Source organism: Anomaloglossus baeobatrachus, chromosome 5, assembly GCF_048569485.1.
Source record: "Anomaloglossus baeobatrachus isolate aAnoBae1 chromosome 5, aAnoBae1.hap1, whole genome shotgun sequence".
Taxonomy (NCBI): domain Eukaryota; kingdom Metazoa; phylum Chordata; class Amphibia; order Anura; family Aromobatidae; genus Anomaloglossus; species Anomaloglossus baeobatrachus.
The window spans coordinates 390,840,925-390,855,848 of record NC_134357.1 but is presented as its reverse complement, the minus strand read 5'-3'; the positions used below and the strand labels follow the sequence as shown (position 1 = coordinate 390,855,848).

The 14,924-nt window shown below is 44.3% G+C and overlaps 1 protein-coding gene across 2 annotated transcripts in view; it reads left to right on the top strand.

Annotated features, from left to right (window-relative positions):
- FBXL20 (F-box and leucine rich repeat protein 20) overlaps positions 1–14,529 on the top strand; it is a 63,348-nt gene extending 48,819 nt beyond the window's left edge. Inside the window, exons 10-15 of one of the 2 annotated variants that reach the window (XM_075350123.1) lie at positions 5,449–5,579; positions 7,946–8,006; positions 8,945–8,989; positions 9,090–9,146; positions 13,377–13,589; positions 13,681–14,529. In XM_075350123.1, the coding sequence (XP_075206238.1) occupies positions 5,449–5,579; positions 7,946–8,006; positions 8,945–8,989; positions 9,090–9,146; positions 13,377–13,589; positions 13,681–13,788 (615 nt within the window). In that variant the 3' untranslated portion in view covers positions 13,789–14,529. Of the gene's footprint in view, positions 1–5,445; positions 5,580–7,945; positions 8,007–8,944; positions 8,990–9,089; positions 9,147–13,376; positions 13,590–13,680 lie in introns of both variants that reach the window. The other variant, XM_075350121.1, reaches the window with a different exon arrangement.
- Positions 14,530–14,924: the final 395 nt, after the last annotated feature.

The window sequence follows — 14,924 nt, the reverse complement described above, 5'->3', positions numbered from 1 at the left end:
TGACATGTCACATGGTACATCATCTCCTTTAATAGATCATGGGTCACATGCTTAATGCACCAGTGCAAATCTGCAGACATAAAACGAGAAAGACAGCAGTGTACGATGCTATACATAATAGAGCAGAGGTGGGATTTTAATTTCCCCGAAGGGCCACATGAGAGACCGTGACTCTTGAGAAGGGCTGAACCAAAAGGCTGAAATTAATTCTGCCCTATATTGATATTAACATACAATTATTAATATAAAATATAATTAAAGTGGTGGTTCACCCATATTTTTTATTATCTAGTTCGATATTATATTGAGAAACAATGTTTCTCTCAAATACCTTGTGTTGTCAGTAGTGCCTGTGAGAGGCGCTATTGCAGACCGCTGTTCCCGCTCCAGTGACGTCACTGTCAAGTGCCGCACACGTCACATCCGTGCAGCCGGCTGAGCTGTGAGCACTGTTTCACAGCCCATCTGCTCCCCCCCTCCCTCCTCCCTCCTCCCTCCTCTCTCGCAGCACAGAGCGTCTCCTGCTTGCAGCGTTCTGCTGTGAGGGAGGAGGGAGCAGGAGACGCGCTGTGCTGTGAGTGAGGAGGGAGCAGGAGACGCGCTGTGCTGTGAGGGAGGAGGGAGCAGGAGACGCGCTGTGCTGTGAGGGAGGAGGGAGCAGGAGACGCGCTGTGCTGTGAGGGAGGAGGGAGCAGGAGACGCGCTGTGCTGTGAGGGAGGAGGGAGCAGGAGACGCGCTGTGCTGTGAGGGAGGAGGGAGCAGGAGACGCGCTGTGCTGTGAGGGAGGAGGGAGCAGGAGACGCGCTGTGCTGTGAGGGAGGAGGGAGCAGGAGACGCGCTGTGAGGGAGGAGGGAGCAGGAGACGCGCTGTGCTGTGAGGGAGGAGGGAGCAGGAGACGCGCTGTGCTGTGAGGGAGCAGGAGACGCGCTGTGCTGTGAGTGAGGAGGGAGCAGGAGACGCGCTGTGCTGTGAGTGAGGAGGGAGCAGGAGACGCGCTGTGCTGTGAGCGAGGAGGGAGCAGGAGACGCGCTGTGCTGTGAGGGAGGAGGGAGCAGGAGACGCGCTGTGCTGTGAGGGAGGAGGGAGCAGGAGACGCGCTGTGCTGTGAGCGAGGAGGGAACAGGAGACGCGCTGTGCTGTGAGGGAGGAGGGAGCAGGAGACGCGCTGTGCTGTGAGGGAGGAGGGAGGGGGAGCAGGAAGCAGATGGGCTGTGACAGCGGTGAAACACCGCCCACAGCTCAGTGAGTCTGGAAAAATGCAGCTGGCTGCACGGATATGACGTGTGCGGCACTTGACGGTGATGTCACCGGAGAGGGGAACAGCGGTCTGCAATAGCGCCTCTCACAGGCACTATTGCCAACACAAGGTATTTGAGAGAAACATTGTTTCTCAATATAATATCGAACTAGACAATAAAAAATATGGGTGAACCACCCTTTTAATATCCCTTTAATATTGAGCAGAATTGAATCTCCACATAGCTCCCTATCTACTGGATGAACGCGGACATAGCCTCCCTATATACATGATGAGCCCCCACATAGCTTCCTATATACAGTATGAGCTCATACATGGCTTCCTACATATAGTTTGAGCCCACACACAGCCCCCCTATATACAGTATAAGCCCTCACATAGCCTGTATGTACAGGATGAGCCCTCACATTTCCCCATATTGACAGTATGAGCCGTAGCTTCCTATATACAGTATGAGCCCTCACATAGCTCCTGTATACAGGATGAGCCCTCAAACAGCCCCATATATACCGGATGTGCCCTCACATGGCCTCTATATACAGGATGAGCCCTTGCATAGCCCCCTATATACGGGATAACTCCCTCAGTCTTTTATATACATAGTATGATCCCTTACATCCCTTACATTGCTCCCCTTCATACAGTATGAGCCTCCACACAGCCCCTATATAAAGAATGAGCTCTCACATAGCCTTGAATACAAGCCTCAGCTCCTGTGTCCTTGATGAGCCCTCACATAGCTCCTGTATCCTTGGTGAGCCCTCATGGCTCCTGTATACAGGATGAGCCCTCATCGTTCCATATATACAGGATGAGCCCCTACATAGCTCCCCTGTATACAGTATGAGAACTTACATAGCCTCTATATACAGGTTGAGACCTCCCACATCCCATGCACGTTAAAAAAAAACCCAGCCCAAACATACACTCCTCCCTCCCGCTTCCCAGGTGCTCTGCTCTGGAACACAGGGCTCCACTTTTTCTTGTGGCCAGCGGGTACATACTGGCGCGCCTACTGACGACATCATTACGCTGGCACGTCACAGAAGAGGTGATGAGAGCTGGAGCTGCACTGATATTCTGTAGTGCCAGCAGCAGAGCTCCAGGTAAGCTTCCTATCAGGAGCATTATATGGAGGGCAATCTGGCTATGGGCCCCCTTGGAGTGCAGGAGCCCAGACTGCCCTCATTATAATCCGCCTATGATCCTATGTTTTTATTAGTACTGGTCTCCTCATATGTGGCCTTTTTAGAAGGACCTTTTTTGAGGCCCCTCAAACTCCTGGACCAAAGTACAGTCTTTGCACTAAGTGTACACCCCATTATCTGGGCCACAAAGACAGTTATTTTCACTCCAAAACATTGAAATTGCAACACCAGGAAAGAAAGGTTGTGGAGTTATTTAAATCAAAGGATGTATTGACATGTTAATAATGAAAAATAAGGGAAAAATAGAATCAGAATAAAAAAGAAGCCTTAATTTAGTCAGTATGAGTATGAGCACCAGGTGTAGAAATCCCTACACTTACTTGCCTTGGCATCTTATCCGGTTAATAGTTGTCTGAGGAATCTTCTGAGACACGGAAGCACTTGAGTATACAAGTCAAGATCCGCTGCTGTCAGCTTTCTTTGTAATTGCCAATAAATGATGTTCTAAATATGCATGAAAGGCGACAAGTTCAGAGATGTTGCAGGCATGCTTAGCTGTTTAAGCCACACAAACTGCTGTCAGTAGCATGAGCAACGTGTGCCCTTGCATTGTAGTGTTAATAAACTGCTTCTGGGACACTTTGGAGAAATGACCATAACACTGATTCCACTGCCAAAACTATGTAAAGTTGAGCACTTAGTGTGCCTGGAACGAAGACTATAGGGGTCTGGCTAATGTACATTATGCCACCCCAATGTCATAATTCTAGGAGTAGGACCGGTGTGATGCTGTGTGAAGGTCTCTTCATGGTGTTCATCACGTGATATGCAGACCAACCTCAGGCTACCTTTCCTTCCAAGACTAAATCAAGACTCCGCACTGAAGAGGATTGACCTCCGTTTCCATCTTGTTTTGTGCTATGATAGCCTTTGAGAGCAGTGGCATTATGTCAATGAAGAGACCTTCATGATACAAGATTACACTGGTCTTATTCCCGATATTGTGGTGTAGGATGGCATTACATACTGTAGCCAGGCTCATCTAGTCTTCATTCTTGGGTAAACTAATTAGCTCAGTGTTACATTGATTTTGGTGGTAGAATGAGTTGTGCAGCCATTTTTTCAAAATGTCCCAAACGCAGTTTATCAACCCTACAGTCAGGCTTGCAGTATATTTTCACTGTGCTCTTGTAAGCATCTTGTCATGGCCTGCAGTATCTCCAGACTTGTCTCGCATCGAAGACATCTGAGACCTCATTGGTTGGTAATTGCAAAAGAAGCTGCCAGCTGTGGATCTTGATGATTAACGTGCCTAAAGCCCGCTTTACACGCTGCAATGTATCTTACAATGTGTCGGCGTGGTCACGTCGTAAGTGACGCACATCCGACAAAGTAAGGTACATTGTAGTGTGCAACAGCTACATGCGATTGAATGGTAAAACGTTCATCGCACGCACGTCGTTCATTCCTCATAAATTGAACGTCAGGTTGTTCATCGTACCCGGGGTAGCACACATCGCAGTGTGTGACACCCCGGGAACGATGAACAGATCTTACCAGCGTCCTGCGGCTCCCGGCCCACAATGCGGAAGGAAGGAGGTGGGCGGGATGTTTACGTCCCGCTCATCTCCGCCCCTCCGCTTCTATTGGCCGGCTGCCGCGTGACGCCGAACGTCCCTCCCACTCCAGGAAGTGGACGTTCGCCACCCACATCGAAGTCGTATGGACGGGTAAGTACGTGTGAGGGGGGTTAATCGTTTGTGCGGCACGTTCAACAAATTGAACGTGCCACACATACGATGGGGGCGTTGCAAATCGCATACGATATCGTATGCGAAATTGCAACGTGTAAAGCTGGCTTAAGTCCAGTCAGCCTGGCAGGACATTCCTTAGATGACCATTAATAACCTTCTAATGGCTTGCTAAGTCATGTATGTGGGATATTTTTGCACGTGGTGCTCATACTCAATAGTGAGTAAATCAAAATGTTTTGAAACTCTCTTGTTTTCAATTTATTTTTTTATTTGCATGTCATTAATATGTCTATCAATCTTTGTGATTTTGATAATCCCACAATATTCCTGGTGTTGCAATTTCACTGTTGAAGAGTGTAGTAGATCCAGATTTAACTGGTCACATAGGGATAAAAAAACAACCCTCATTTGTAAGGTGAGGGCAGAAGAAATTACTTTGCTGAAATCTCAAATGGATTTTCCTTCTATTTTCTGTGTTGCATGCAATAATCACAGAAAATTCATTAATTGGATTGGACGCCTTCTTTTTATACAGGCCCGATTTAAATATAAGAGTACCTGATGTCCTGGACCAGAGGCCTCTAATATGTTGATCACCAGCTTCTAGTAAACAGTGATTCCCATTAGATTTAAACTACTTCATGTTGGTTTTTACGTTTTGCAGAAGGTGGAGCCCCTCAGGCTGGAGATGGATTAGGATTATCTGAACTATTTAAACTTGATAATTATTGTTTCGATCAAGCATTATTGGTCGAGCAAAGTATATTGTGTAAGTCCAGCCTTAGGTAGGGCTGCTTAAAGGTTTTTTTCAACTCTGAAATGCATTTGATGTTTTTAAAATTATAAATGGTTATTCTTGTGTGTGAGCGTCCCCACAAATCCAGCACAGGACGCTCTGGAGGTGATGGCTGTTTGGAAGTCTCAGGACCTCCGCAGCTTGTGATGCTTTCTGGGGAATCGCTCTTCTAGTTTACCATGGTTCTGTGATTTCTGAACGGTGCAGACATCACATCCAGAGCTGGTATAGACCTCCGGAGCGGCCTGAGCTGGATCCGCGGTGGTGCTCTACAGCAGGTTTGGTATTGAGTTACTTACATTTTTAGGATTCCTTCTAATCTCCTCCCTGTCTATTACCTATCTGAATTCTATCTTATAACCTCTGCCCACTCTCTCATTTAACTCTGTTTACACCTGATTATTACATCCCTGCCCGCTCGCCTGGGCTCAAGCTACGGCAGCACTGCTTTTAGCTCATGTCCCAGCTCTCACTGCCTATGTCCCAGCAGCAAATAACGGATGACGGTCTCATCACGATTTGCCGTGGATGCCACAAGCTGCAATCTCTCTGTGCCTCCGGCTGCTCCAACATCACAGACTCCATTCTTAATGCACTGGGACAGAACTGCCCCCGGCTCAGGTAACGGGCAGGGTTGAATTGTGTATACGCAGTGGCTGAGGCAGAAATGTATAGATCCCCTCCATATCCCATATATAGCAACATTATACTCATTAGCTACACCACATAGGGATAAATCCATTACTTTGCTTTGTTTAAACTGTATGACTTTTCATAATGAGTAAGATACATATTTCCAGTAAAATGCTGCTCTAGTCTTCACCTCGATTAGCGAAAAGAAAATTTATGTTGTCAGGCTAAAAAAAGGTACTTTAAATTTTGCATCTCTTTCAATTTGATGAACAGCTATTTGAGCCAGACATAAACCATATGCAGAGCCAGGACAACATCGGTCACAACATGGCTGTTCTCAGGTACTGCAGCTATGCTCCTATTAACCTAAAGTAAGAGCTGAGCTGCAGTAACTGGAATGATCACTGCACAGAGTATGGCGCTGTGGTGCCCCCATTCTGTCCAGCAAATCAGCAATTTTGGAGGTGCCAAGTGTCAGGTTATCAATAGCTGATAAGTGATGGGTCTCAGTCTTTTCACATTCAGAAACCTCTCCGCACTGCAGAACTTCCATATAGGAATTAAAGGGGTTTCCCAGTACTTTGATATCGGTGGCCTATCCGTTGGATATTATTATTATTATTATTATTATTATTATTATTATTATTACGCCATTTATACCATGGCGCTATATATATATATATATATATATATATATATATATATATATATATATATATATATATATATATATACAATAACCATACACAATACAAGGCACAGACTGGTATGGGACGAGAGAGGACCCTACCCGCGAGGGCCATTAGTCTACAAGGGATGGGTGAGGGTACAGTAGGTGAGGCTAGAGTTGGTTGTGCAGTGGTATAGTGGACTGAGGGATGCTGCAGGTTATAGGCTTGTCAGAAGAGCTCCGTCTTTAGGTTCCTTTTTGAAGGCTTCCACAGTAGGCGAGAGTCTGATCTCTTTGGGTAGAGAATTGCAGAATGTGGGAGATGCACAGGAGAAATCTTGTATGCAATTGTGGGAAGAGGGGAGAAGGAGATATTGTGAGGATTGGAGATTGTGTGCAGGTAGGTCACAGATGTATGGAGGAGACAGGTTGTGGGTGGCTTTCTATGTCATGGATAAGATTTTGAACTGGAGTCTTTGCCAGTTCCTTCACTGGCTTCCCATTGCCCAGAGTGGCGAGGCCAGGGAATAGCGAGGGGTGAGGTGGATTAATCTGGCAGCAAAGTTTAGGATAGATTGGAGGGGTGCAAGAGTGTTAGACGGTATGCCACAGAGCAGGAGGTTGGAGTAATCAAGGTGGGAGATGATGAGGCATGCACTAGTGTTTTTGCAGAATCTTGGTTGAGAAAGGTATGGATCCTGGAAATATTTTTAAGTTTGAGTCGGCAGGAGGTAAAAAGGGCTTGGGTATGTGGTTTGAAGGAGAGAGCAGAGTCGAGGGTTACCCTGAGGAAGCAAGTTTGCCCTTATTATCCATCTGTGATCAGCTGTTTTCGCCACTGTCTGCAGCCAGATGTTATCAATTTTGAAGTGGAACAACACAGTTCGATCAAATATATGGTGGCATGTAGTGACCGTAATGAGGTACTGAAGATCCACACTCATTCATTCGAATAGGTGCAGATGTGCAGTACCTGACTGTGGCTACTATATAGTTGATGGAGATGTGCAATTTCGTAACTGATCACATCTGGCCACTACTGCTAACAGCTGATGAATGGGGTGCGACACTCTGCACCCCCATCGATCTGATATTGATAACCTTTCCTAATTCTAGCTCCTCAATTTAAAAACAGTGGACAACCCCGTTAAGGGATTTCTCTTCCAGGTTATTCAGGAGTTGAGTGGTAGTCTCATCCTATGTATTAAATGGTTCTGTTACTGCATTATGTGACATGTAGCAGATGTATGGAATATTAAAGTAAGGTCCATGCCCTGCTGGAATTGGCCAGTTTAATTAATTTTTGGTAGGACTATAAAATAATTTCAGAGGTCCAGGCTTCAACTAGTCCGTAAGTAAATTTGATATGGGGTTGGGAATTCTCCTGAACCCAGAAACATGACTCTGATCAAGGACCGCATTATCAAGGGGAACACCATAATGAACATGTCAGTAACTAATGACAGGCTCCAGTTTCCACCATTGCGTTCTTAGAACAGTGATTCTGAGGTATGAGAAGTGCGGAGCTTTGCAATAAAAGTTAATTTCTGTTGGTATGACAGATGTATAGACATTGACCAAGGCAGGAACGTTACAAATATAATGACAGAAATCCAGTGTTGTAATTAGCCATGTATGGTGTCTATATTACGTACATTTATTAAATTGCATTTATTTCTTGCAGAATACTTGAAGTAGCTCGATGTTCACAACTGACAGATCTGGGGTTCACCACTCTTGCTAAAGTAAGGCTGGCGATTTCTGTTCTTGCATTCATATTTAGAGTCTTGCCTGCTTTGTTTTCCATGTCCTAATATCATCCAGTGTGGAGGATAACTTGTCACAGATCATATTTATAATGCCATTCATACTGTATAATGACAAAGAGTAAAATCCTACTGCATAGTCTGTGCAGGCTGGATAGTAGGATATTGTAAATCTCATCCTTAGCAGGGTTCCCCATAGGGTAACACACCAGGGAGTTTTACAGACCTTGGCCTGTTTATTCTTCTGTAGAAAGTGATAAAAAGTATGGCTGCCCTTGCATGGCAGAAGCCAAGGTCATAAAATGTTGCAGTATTGACCTAGGTGAATAGGCAATAAAAAAAAAAAACCCATTTATGTCTTCCTCCACTGTGTCTTTGACCTAGATTTGAGCTGTATCTTTGAGCTGCTTTGCACTACACTGTAAGGCTATGTGCGCACGTGTGCGTATTACATGCAGTTACGCTGCACTTTGTAGCGCAGCGTAACTGCATGTGTCCTGCGTCCCCTGCATAATCTATGGAGATTGTGCAGGGGCCGTGCGCACGTGGCGTCTTAGAGCGCAGCGCTTCGGCTGCTGCCCGAAGCGCGCGTTTTAAGAAGTGACATGTCACTTCTTACGTGCGCTTTGCCGGCAGCCCCTGCTCTCTCTATGGCAGGAGCTGCATGCAGAGCACACGTTCTCTGCCGGCACCATGCGCTTCAGAACGGAGCTTTTCAGCTGCGCTCTGAAGCGCACCTTTTAGGTGCGGTGCAGAGCGCACACGTGCGCACATAGCCTAACTCATTTTGCATGGGGTTGTCAGGCAGCAAGTCCATAGCAACTAGTCTGTCTCAACTTAAGGTTATAATGGCATTAATTTGAGAAGGGCACTTGGCAACAGTCAGACCTCACTTTTTTATTTTATTTACTCACTAGAACTGCCATGAGTTGGAGAAGATGGATCTTGAGGAGTGTGTACAGGTGAGCAGTCACCTGCCTGACACTGTGGGGATCTCATAACTGTAGGTTTCTATGTGGACGCATGTTAAAAAATACTAACATCCCCACTGTTCTGCTGCAGATCACAGACAGCACTCTCATCCAGCTTTCCATACACTGTCCACGGCTGCAGGTGTTGGTAAGTATTATAATATGAATTACTGAACCCAGCAGCTTATACTACAAAGTATTACCCTTCTCTAATGAACTCTTTAGTAGGAAGTTAAACTATCACACACGTAGGTAATATTCAGTATTGGTGTTGTATGTCAAGCAACCCTGCAACACTTTTTAACAATACCGTGCAGCACAGGCTATTATTGGGGAATAATGTAGAGACTGTTATGTACGAGAAATTCTGTAGTTGAGTTGTCCTCTCTGAGTTGTCTACATTTATTCATTGTAAAGTGCTATGGAAAGGAACATGTAGCAATATGCTAATATTTACAGTCTAGCATCTACAAAGGCCAGGCAGCAGACAGAGGCGGGAATAGATGGCAAAACCCGACCCACATATTAGATATTCTGTAGCTCGTATCAATAAAATAGCAGTACATTTCTGTAACTTTACTTGCATATATTTATGAAATAAAATATGCAGTCTCTGAACAAAAGGTATGCTTTTTGCTGGTTGGTTCTTTTTAAAGGACAAGGCAGAGTCGGGGTTACTCCAAGGTAGCAGACTTCGGGTACTGGGGAGAGCGTGGTATCAGTTATTGTACTAAACAGATCAGTTAGGGGAGATAAGTGAGACACGGGAAAGATCATGAGTTCAGCTTTGTCCATTTTGAGCTTTAGGAAGCGAGAGGAAAAGGAGGAGGATCTGGCCAATAGACACTCCGGGATTCTGGACAGCAGGGAAGTGACATCTGGGCCAGAGAGGTAGATCTGAGTGTCGTTCGCGTTCAGATGGTACTGGAAGCCATGGTATTTTGAGCTTTGCCAAAAGTATAGATTGAGAAGAGTAAGGGTCCCTCGACCTTTAGGGACAACAACAGAGAGGGTGGGATGAGGACCTGTTGTTCAAGTGGGAGACACTAAAAGTGCACTTGGAAAGGTATGAGGAGGTCCAGGAGAGGGCAAGGTCTCTTGACACCAAGAGAAGAGAGGATTTGTTGTAGGAGGGAGTGGTCAACAGTGTCGAAAGTCAGAGGACAGGTGTAAAAGGAGAATAGAGAATTCTCTGTTGGCTTTGGCAGTAAGTTATTACTAATTTCGTTCAGGGCAGTTTCTGTGGCATAGCGGGGACGGAAGCCGGATTGTAGGTTGTCAGAGAGTTAAATGAGATGTGGGAGGAAAGATCAGCATGGATGTGCTGTTGCAGGAGTTTAGAAACGAACGGCAACAGCAATATGGGATGATAGCTGGTGGTAGAGGTCAGGTTGAGGGACCGTTTCATTAGGATAGGTGTGATTATTGCATGTTAGGAAGCAGAAGGGAAGGTCCCAGAGGTTAATAATATAGGTTTAAAAGATGGTTTAAGACTGGGATATGCGTGGTGGTGAGGTTGGGTTGGAGGTGGGATGTGATGGTGTCAAGTGCACAAGTGACGTTGCATTTCATTGAAATACACATCAAATTCTGCACACCGAACCATGTGGACTGTTTTTCGTACCTAGTAAGAGGGCGGTGATGTATTAGAAAATTCAGTACAATGCTATCTTCAGCTACATTGGGGACATCTATAGCAACAAGAAGGGTGAGGCTTGATGAGGAATGGTTTGAGGTCTGTTGAGTACTATCAGATAAGTGATAACGGCAGTCCATCATTTATTTCTAGTAAGAGATTGACCTACACATGAGGGTATGGATATAGCTATAATGTAAAATAAACGTTTAGTTTGTTTCACTTCTTTTTGCACTGGAGAGCCCAATATTTAGTCTCATGTCGACACATCACCATCTTCCAGTAAAAATCTACACATTCACAGTGGGTCACCTGTTGTGGGTTGTTTTTTTTTGTTTTGTTTTGTTTTTTTTTTAGACCAAATCTAATCAGATTTAAAAAAAAAAATATATATATATATATATTCCCTGCTTTTCTTTACACATCTCTTGTTTCATGTTCTGTGTCTGGCTTTAACTTAAAAAATGGTCTGTAGAAGCCTGCATGTGGAAACATATAGCCTGGAGACTGAAGACTAGACCTGATTCATGACCAGCTTAAAGAGAACCTGTCAGTAGATTCATGCTGCCTAAACTATGGGCAGCATGAATCCGAATCTGGCTGTGTGCAATTCCAGCCAGGTACACGTTACTTTAAAGTACAGCAGAGTTTCAGAGAAAGCCTTCTTTCCTCTCACCAACTGACTGACAGGTCTCCCCTAGGTACACATGATTCATGCTGCTTCATATTGCTGCCCGTTCGTGCAGAGTGAATCTTGTGACCGGTTACATAAAGTGGCTGCGTATCTTTACAGGAGGAAGCTCTCGAATACTTAAAAGGAACCAGTCTGCACATTTTTTTTCTTACAGCAGTAGGGGGTATGGCTGCATAGGTGCTTGTCCCCAATAAAAACTATTATCTTCTTCCATTGACTCTTCCCAGTGCACTAGCAGCCTAATTTGCCTACAGTTTCTACACTAGATTCTCATGACATTTGATCTCTACAAAAAGGTATTGCCTTTCTAAAAGAATCTTTCAGCAGGTTTTTGCTACCTCATCTGAGAAAGTGCTGGATGTCCCATTAGGCACTATGCCTAGGGCCTACAATTTTTTTTTTTTTTTTTTTTTAGGGCCTGCAAACTTTAGAAAAGAAGTATCCTGAGGTAAAAGTAATGTGAAATAATACATTTTTATGTTATTTTAATAGGAACTGCCAATAAACTAGAATCACACAATATTTGACAACATATTAAAATTAATACACAACTCATCAAGGCAGTTTCTTATGGCTTCTCTTTTCGTTAAAGTCATTAATGATGTCTTGAAATGCCATACTTTTTTGTCAATTAATTTACAATGCACAGAAGAGCCACAGATGATAGACGATCTTGACCCATGGGTGAGCGTAAATAGTTACATAGTTACTTAGGTTGAAAAAAAGACGTAGGTCCATCTAGTTCAACCTTCCTCCACCTAGTTCTTAATGTGCTTCAGCTTAGATAATGACCGTTCCCCTTAGGCATTAGACCCAAGTATCGATAAATAAATATGTACGCCCTCTGGGCGTACTACCATGCTAAGAGGGGATACTAGTCAGGGGATATAATGCCCTTGGGACTAGTCCCCGCGCTCATTAGCATAAGGTAAAAGATCTTTAGAAATACTTTTTCTAAAGATCTCTTTATGTATGCTAGTGTATACAGGGACGGTTAGGCAGGGATTAGCAATATGTATCCATTGCTAATTGCTCCTGGTTCTATGTGTATATTGCACCTGACAGGTTTCATTTAAGTTGGTGTGCCTAGGGCCTATGAAGACCTCAATCCGGCCCTGATCTGAGAGCAGCATGATGTAAGCAAAGAGATCCTGAATCCAGTGATGCATCACTTAGATTACTGGGTGCAGCCATTCTGACACAATCAGAATTTTTAGATTGATCATACAGCAGAGCTGAGAGTCCTGTCCTCCCCACACCAGGCTTCCTATAGAGATTGTACATTGACAATGAGGTGTTAATCAGAGGATGAGGCGTGCCGGACTGCTGTGCCTGTGACATTGTAATCCCAGCAATGAGAAATTCTGCTGGTTAAACAAATGTAGTAAATAAACAGATCGGACCTTGACAAGACAGGCCTCCCTGGCTTCTATGATTTTACTCTTGCCACATGCTGTCTTCAGATTACATAGCAAAAACTTGCTGACAGGTTCCCTTTAATTGGGAGAGAAACACTTGTACAGCAATACCAGTACTTTATGTAAAGCAAAAAATGTTACCAGATTTCCTTTTAAGGTGTGTGTTTTGTTTTTTTTAATGGACTGGTTGTGTACTGCACAGTTTTTATCATAAATCCCCATGATGCGTAATTTTGTTGCACACTCCAGTACATGTTCTACAGAGATTTCTAACTGTGTAAGGTGCACATGGCCAGGGATCCCCAAACCCCTATGTGAATGAAGCATCAGTGACGATGTACAACTTCTGCTCCATTGACTGCGAATAACTTCTATGGAAAGTTAATGGAGCTATGGTCACACATGCTCAATAGCGCATCTGTCACACAGAACTTTGGGACCCCCAGTTCTTGTGCTCTGTGGAGGTCCTCAACGATCATACCCTGTGGATAAGTTATATCTATTATTTATGGGACAACACGTTTAATGAAAACGGAGTACCCAATTTATTTTTCAAGTATTGTAATGGAAGCATTGATGTGTAACCTTATATGTAGAGGTGAGTCCATTACTGCTGTTTTATGCACACAGAGCCTATCCCACTGCGAGTTAATAACAGATGATGGGATCCGTCACCTGGGCAATGGTGCCTGTGCCCATGATCGCCTAGAGGTCATCGAGTTAGATAATTGTCCTCTAATTACCGATGCATCCCTGGAGCACCTCAAAAGCTGCCAGAGTTTGGAACGTATTGAGTTGTATGACTGCCAACAAATATCTAGGGCTGGCATCAAAAGGCTGCGGGTGAGTGGAAAAGTGTTTTTTGACTTTTTCCAAATACTTGATGTTTATTATTCTCCTAATATATTTGTACTCAACCTCCTTCCTTTTTCAGACACATCTCCCGAACATCAAAGTCCATGCCTACTTTGCTCCAGTCACACCCCCTCCTTCAGTAGGGGGCAGCAGGCAACGTTTCTGCAGATGCTGTGCCATCCTATGAGAAGAGACGCACTTTGGGTCTCCCCCCACCATACCTGTGTGGGTTTAGAGGCGGACTCATTCACAAGACAATGCGCCAACTTACTGAGGTGATGGTGGGTGGAGGTGAGACTTCCCTCCCGTATGTAAGACGCACATGCCCACTACAGACAAGGCGGGGTCCTGCAACCCACACAAGTTCTTCATTTTTTTTTTTTTTATTTTTTTTTTTTATTTTAATTTTTTTTTTGTTTCTCGTTACGTTATTCAGACTTGTGGAAAATTGGAGAGAAAGGTAACACTCCAGGATATTATCCTCTCCGCAATGGAATGGAAGGAAATTACAATATTGTGGTCTGGACCTATGACCTTTAGGCCCTATCCACCTAGTCCTGTCCTGTGGTTAAAGGGCAACCCTATGAGAATGGGGGAGGGGGCATCTGTAATATTTTGCTGGGAGATGGTATTGTCCTTTCTCTCTGCCTTTGATTTGAGATAGGACCTGGTTATCCCAGTGCTGTAATTCCAGATGAGAAAATGTGTACTTGGGAGCATTGCTATATGTACAAGGACCTAATGATCTGATTGCTCCAGCTCTGACTTCCACGTCTAACCCTGGCACTACAACAGTGAAGCAGCTGCGGGCAACCTCCATGGACCCTTCTGGCCCTCCCCCCGGTTGTACATGTTTAGACTCTCTCGAATCATCATAATGCATTCCCCAACAAATGAAATGGAAATTAAAAAAAAAAGTTACAAGAAATGAGTTATATATTATACATAAATATATATACATACTTTGTACAATATAATTTTAATGATATGATGGGATGCTCCCTCCTCACGCTCGCGGGGATGTGATAATGATGCCAATTACAGAGTAAAAATGGAAACAGAAGACTATGCTCAGTCACTAAATATCCTTTCGCCGGTGTATGTGTGTGACTCCATGTGTTCGAGGGCTTCCAAAGCTTATTTTTTCTTTTTCTGTGTGGTTGTGGGCTGCAGTATTCACCTCTGTTCATCTTGTGCGTCTTGGCTGCTGCAGTAAAGTTCATTACATTGTAGTGAAGGGAAATAGAAAAAAAAAAATACAGACCCGTCTAGCCAATGGCCAATCCCATACTACTTATGTTTTTTTTGTTTGTTTGTTTTTTA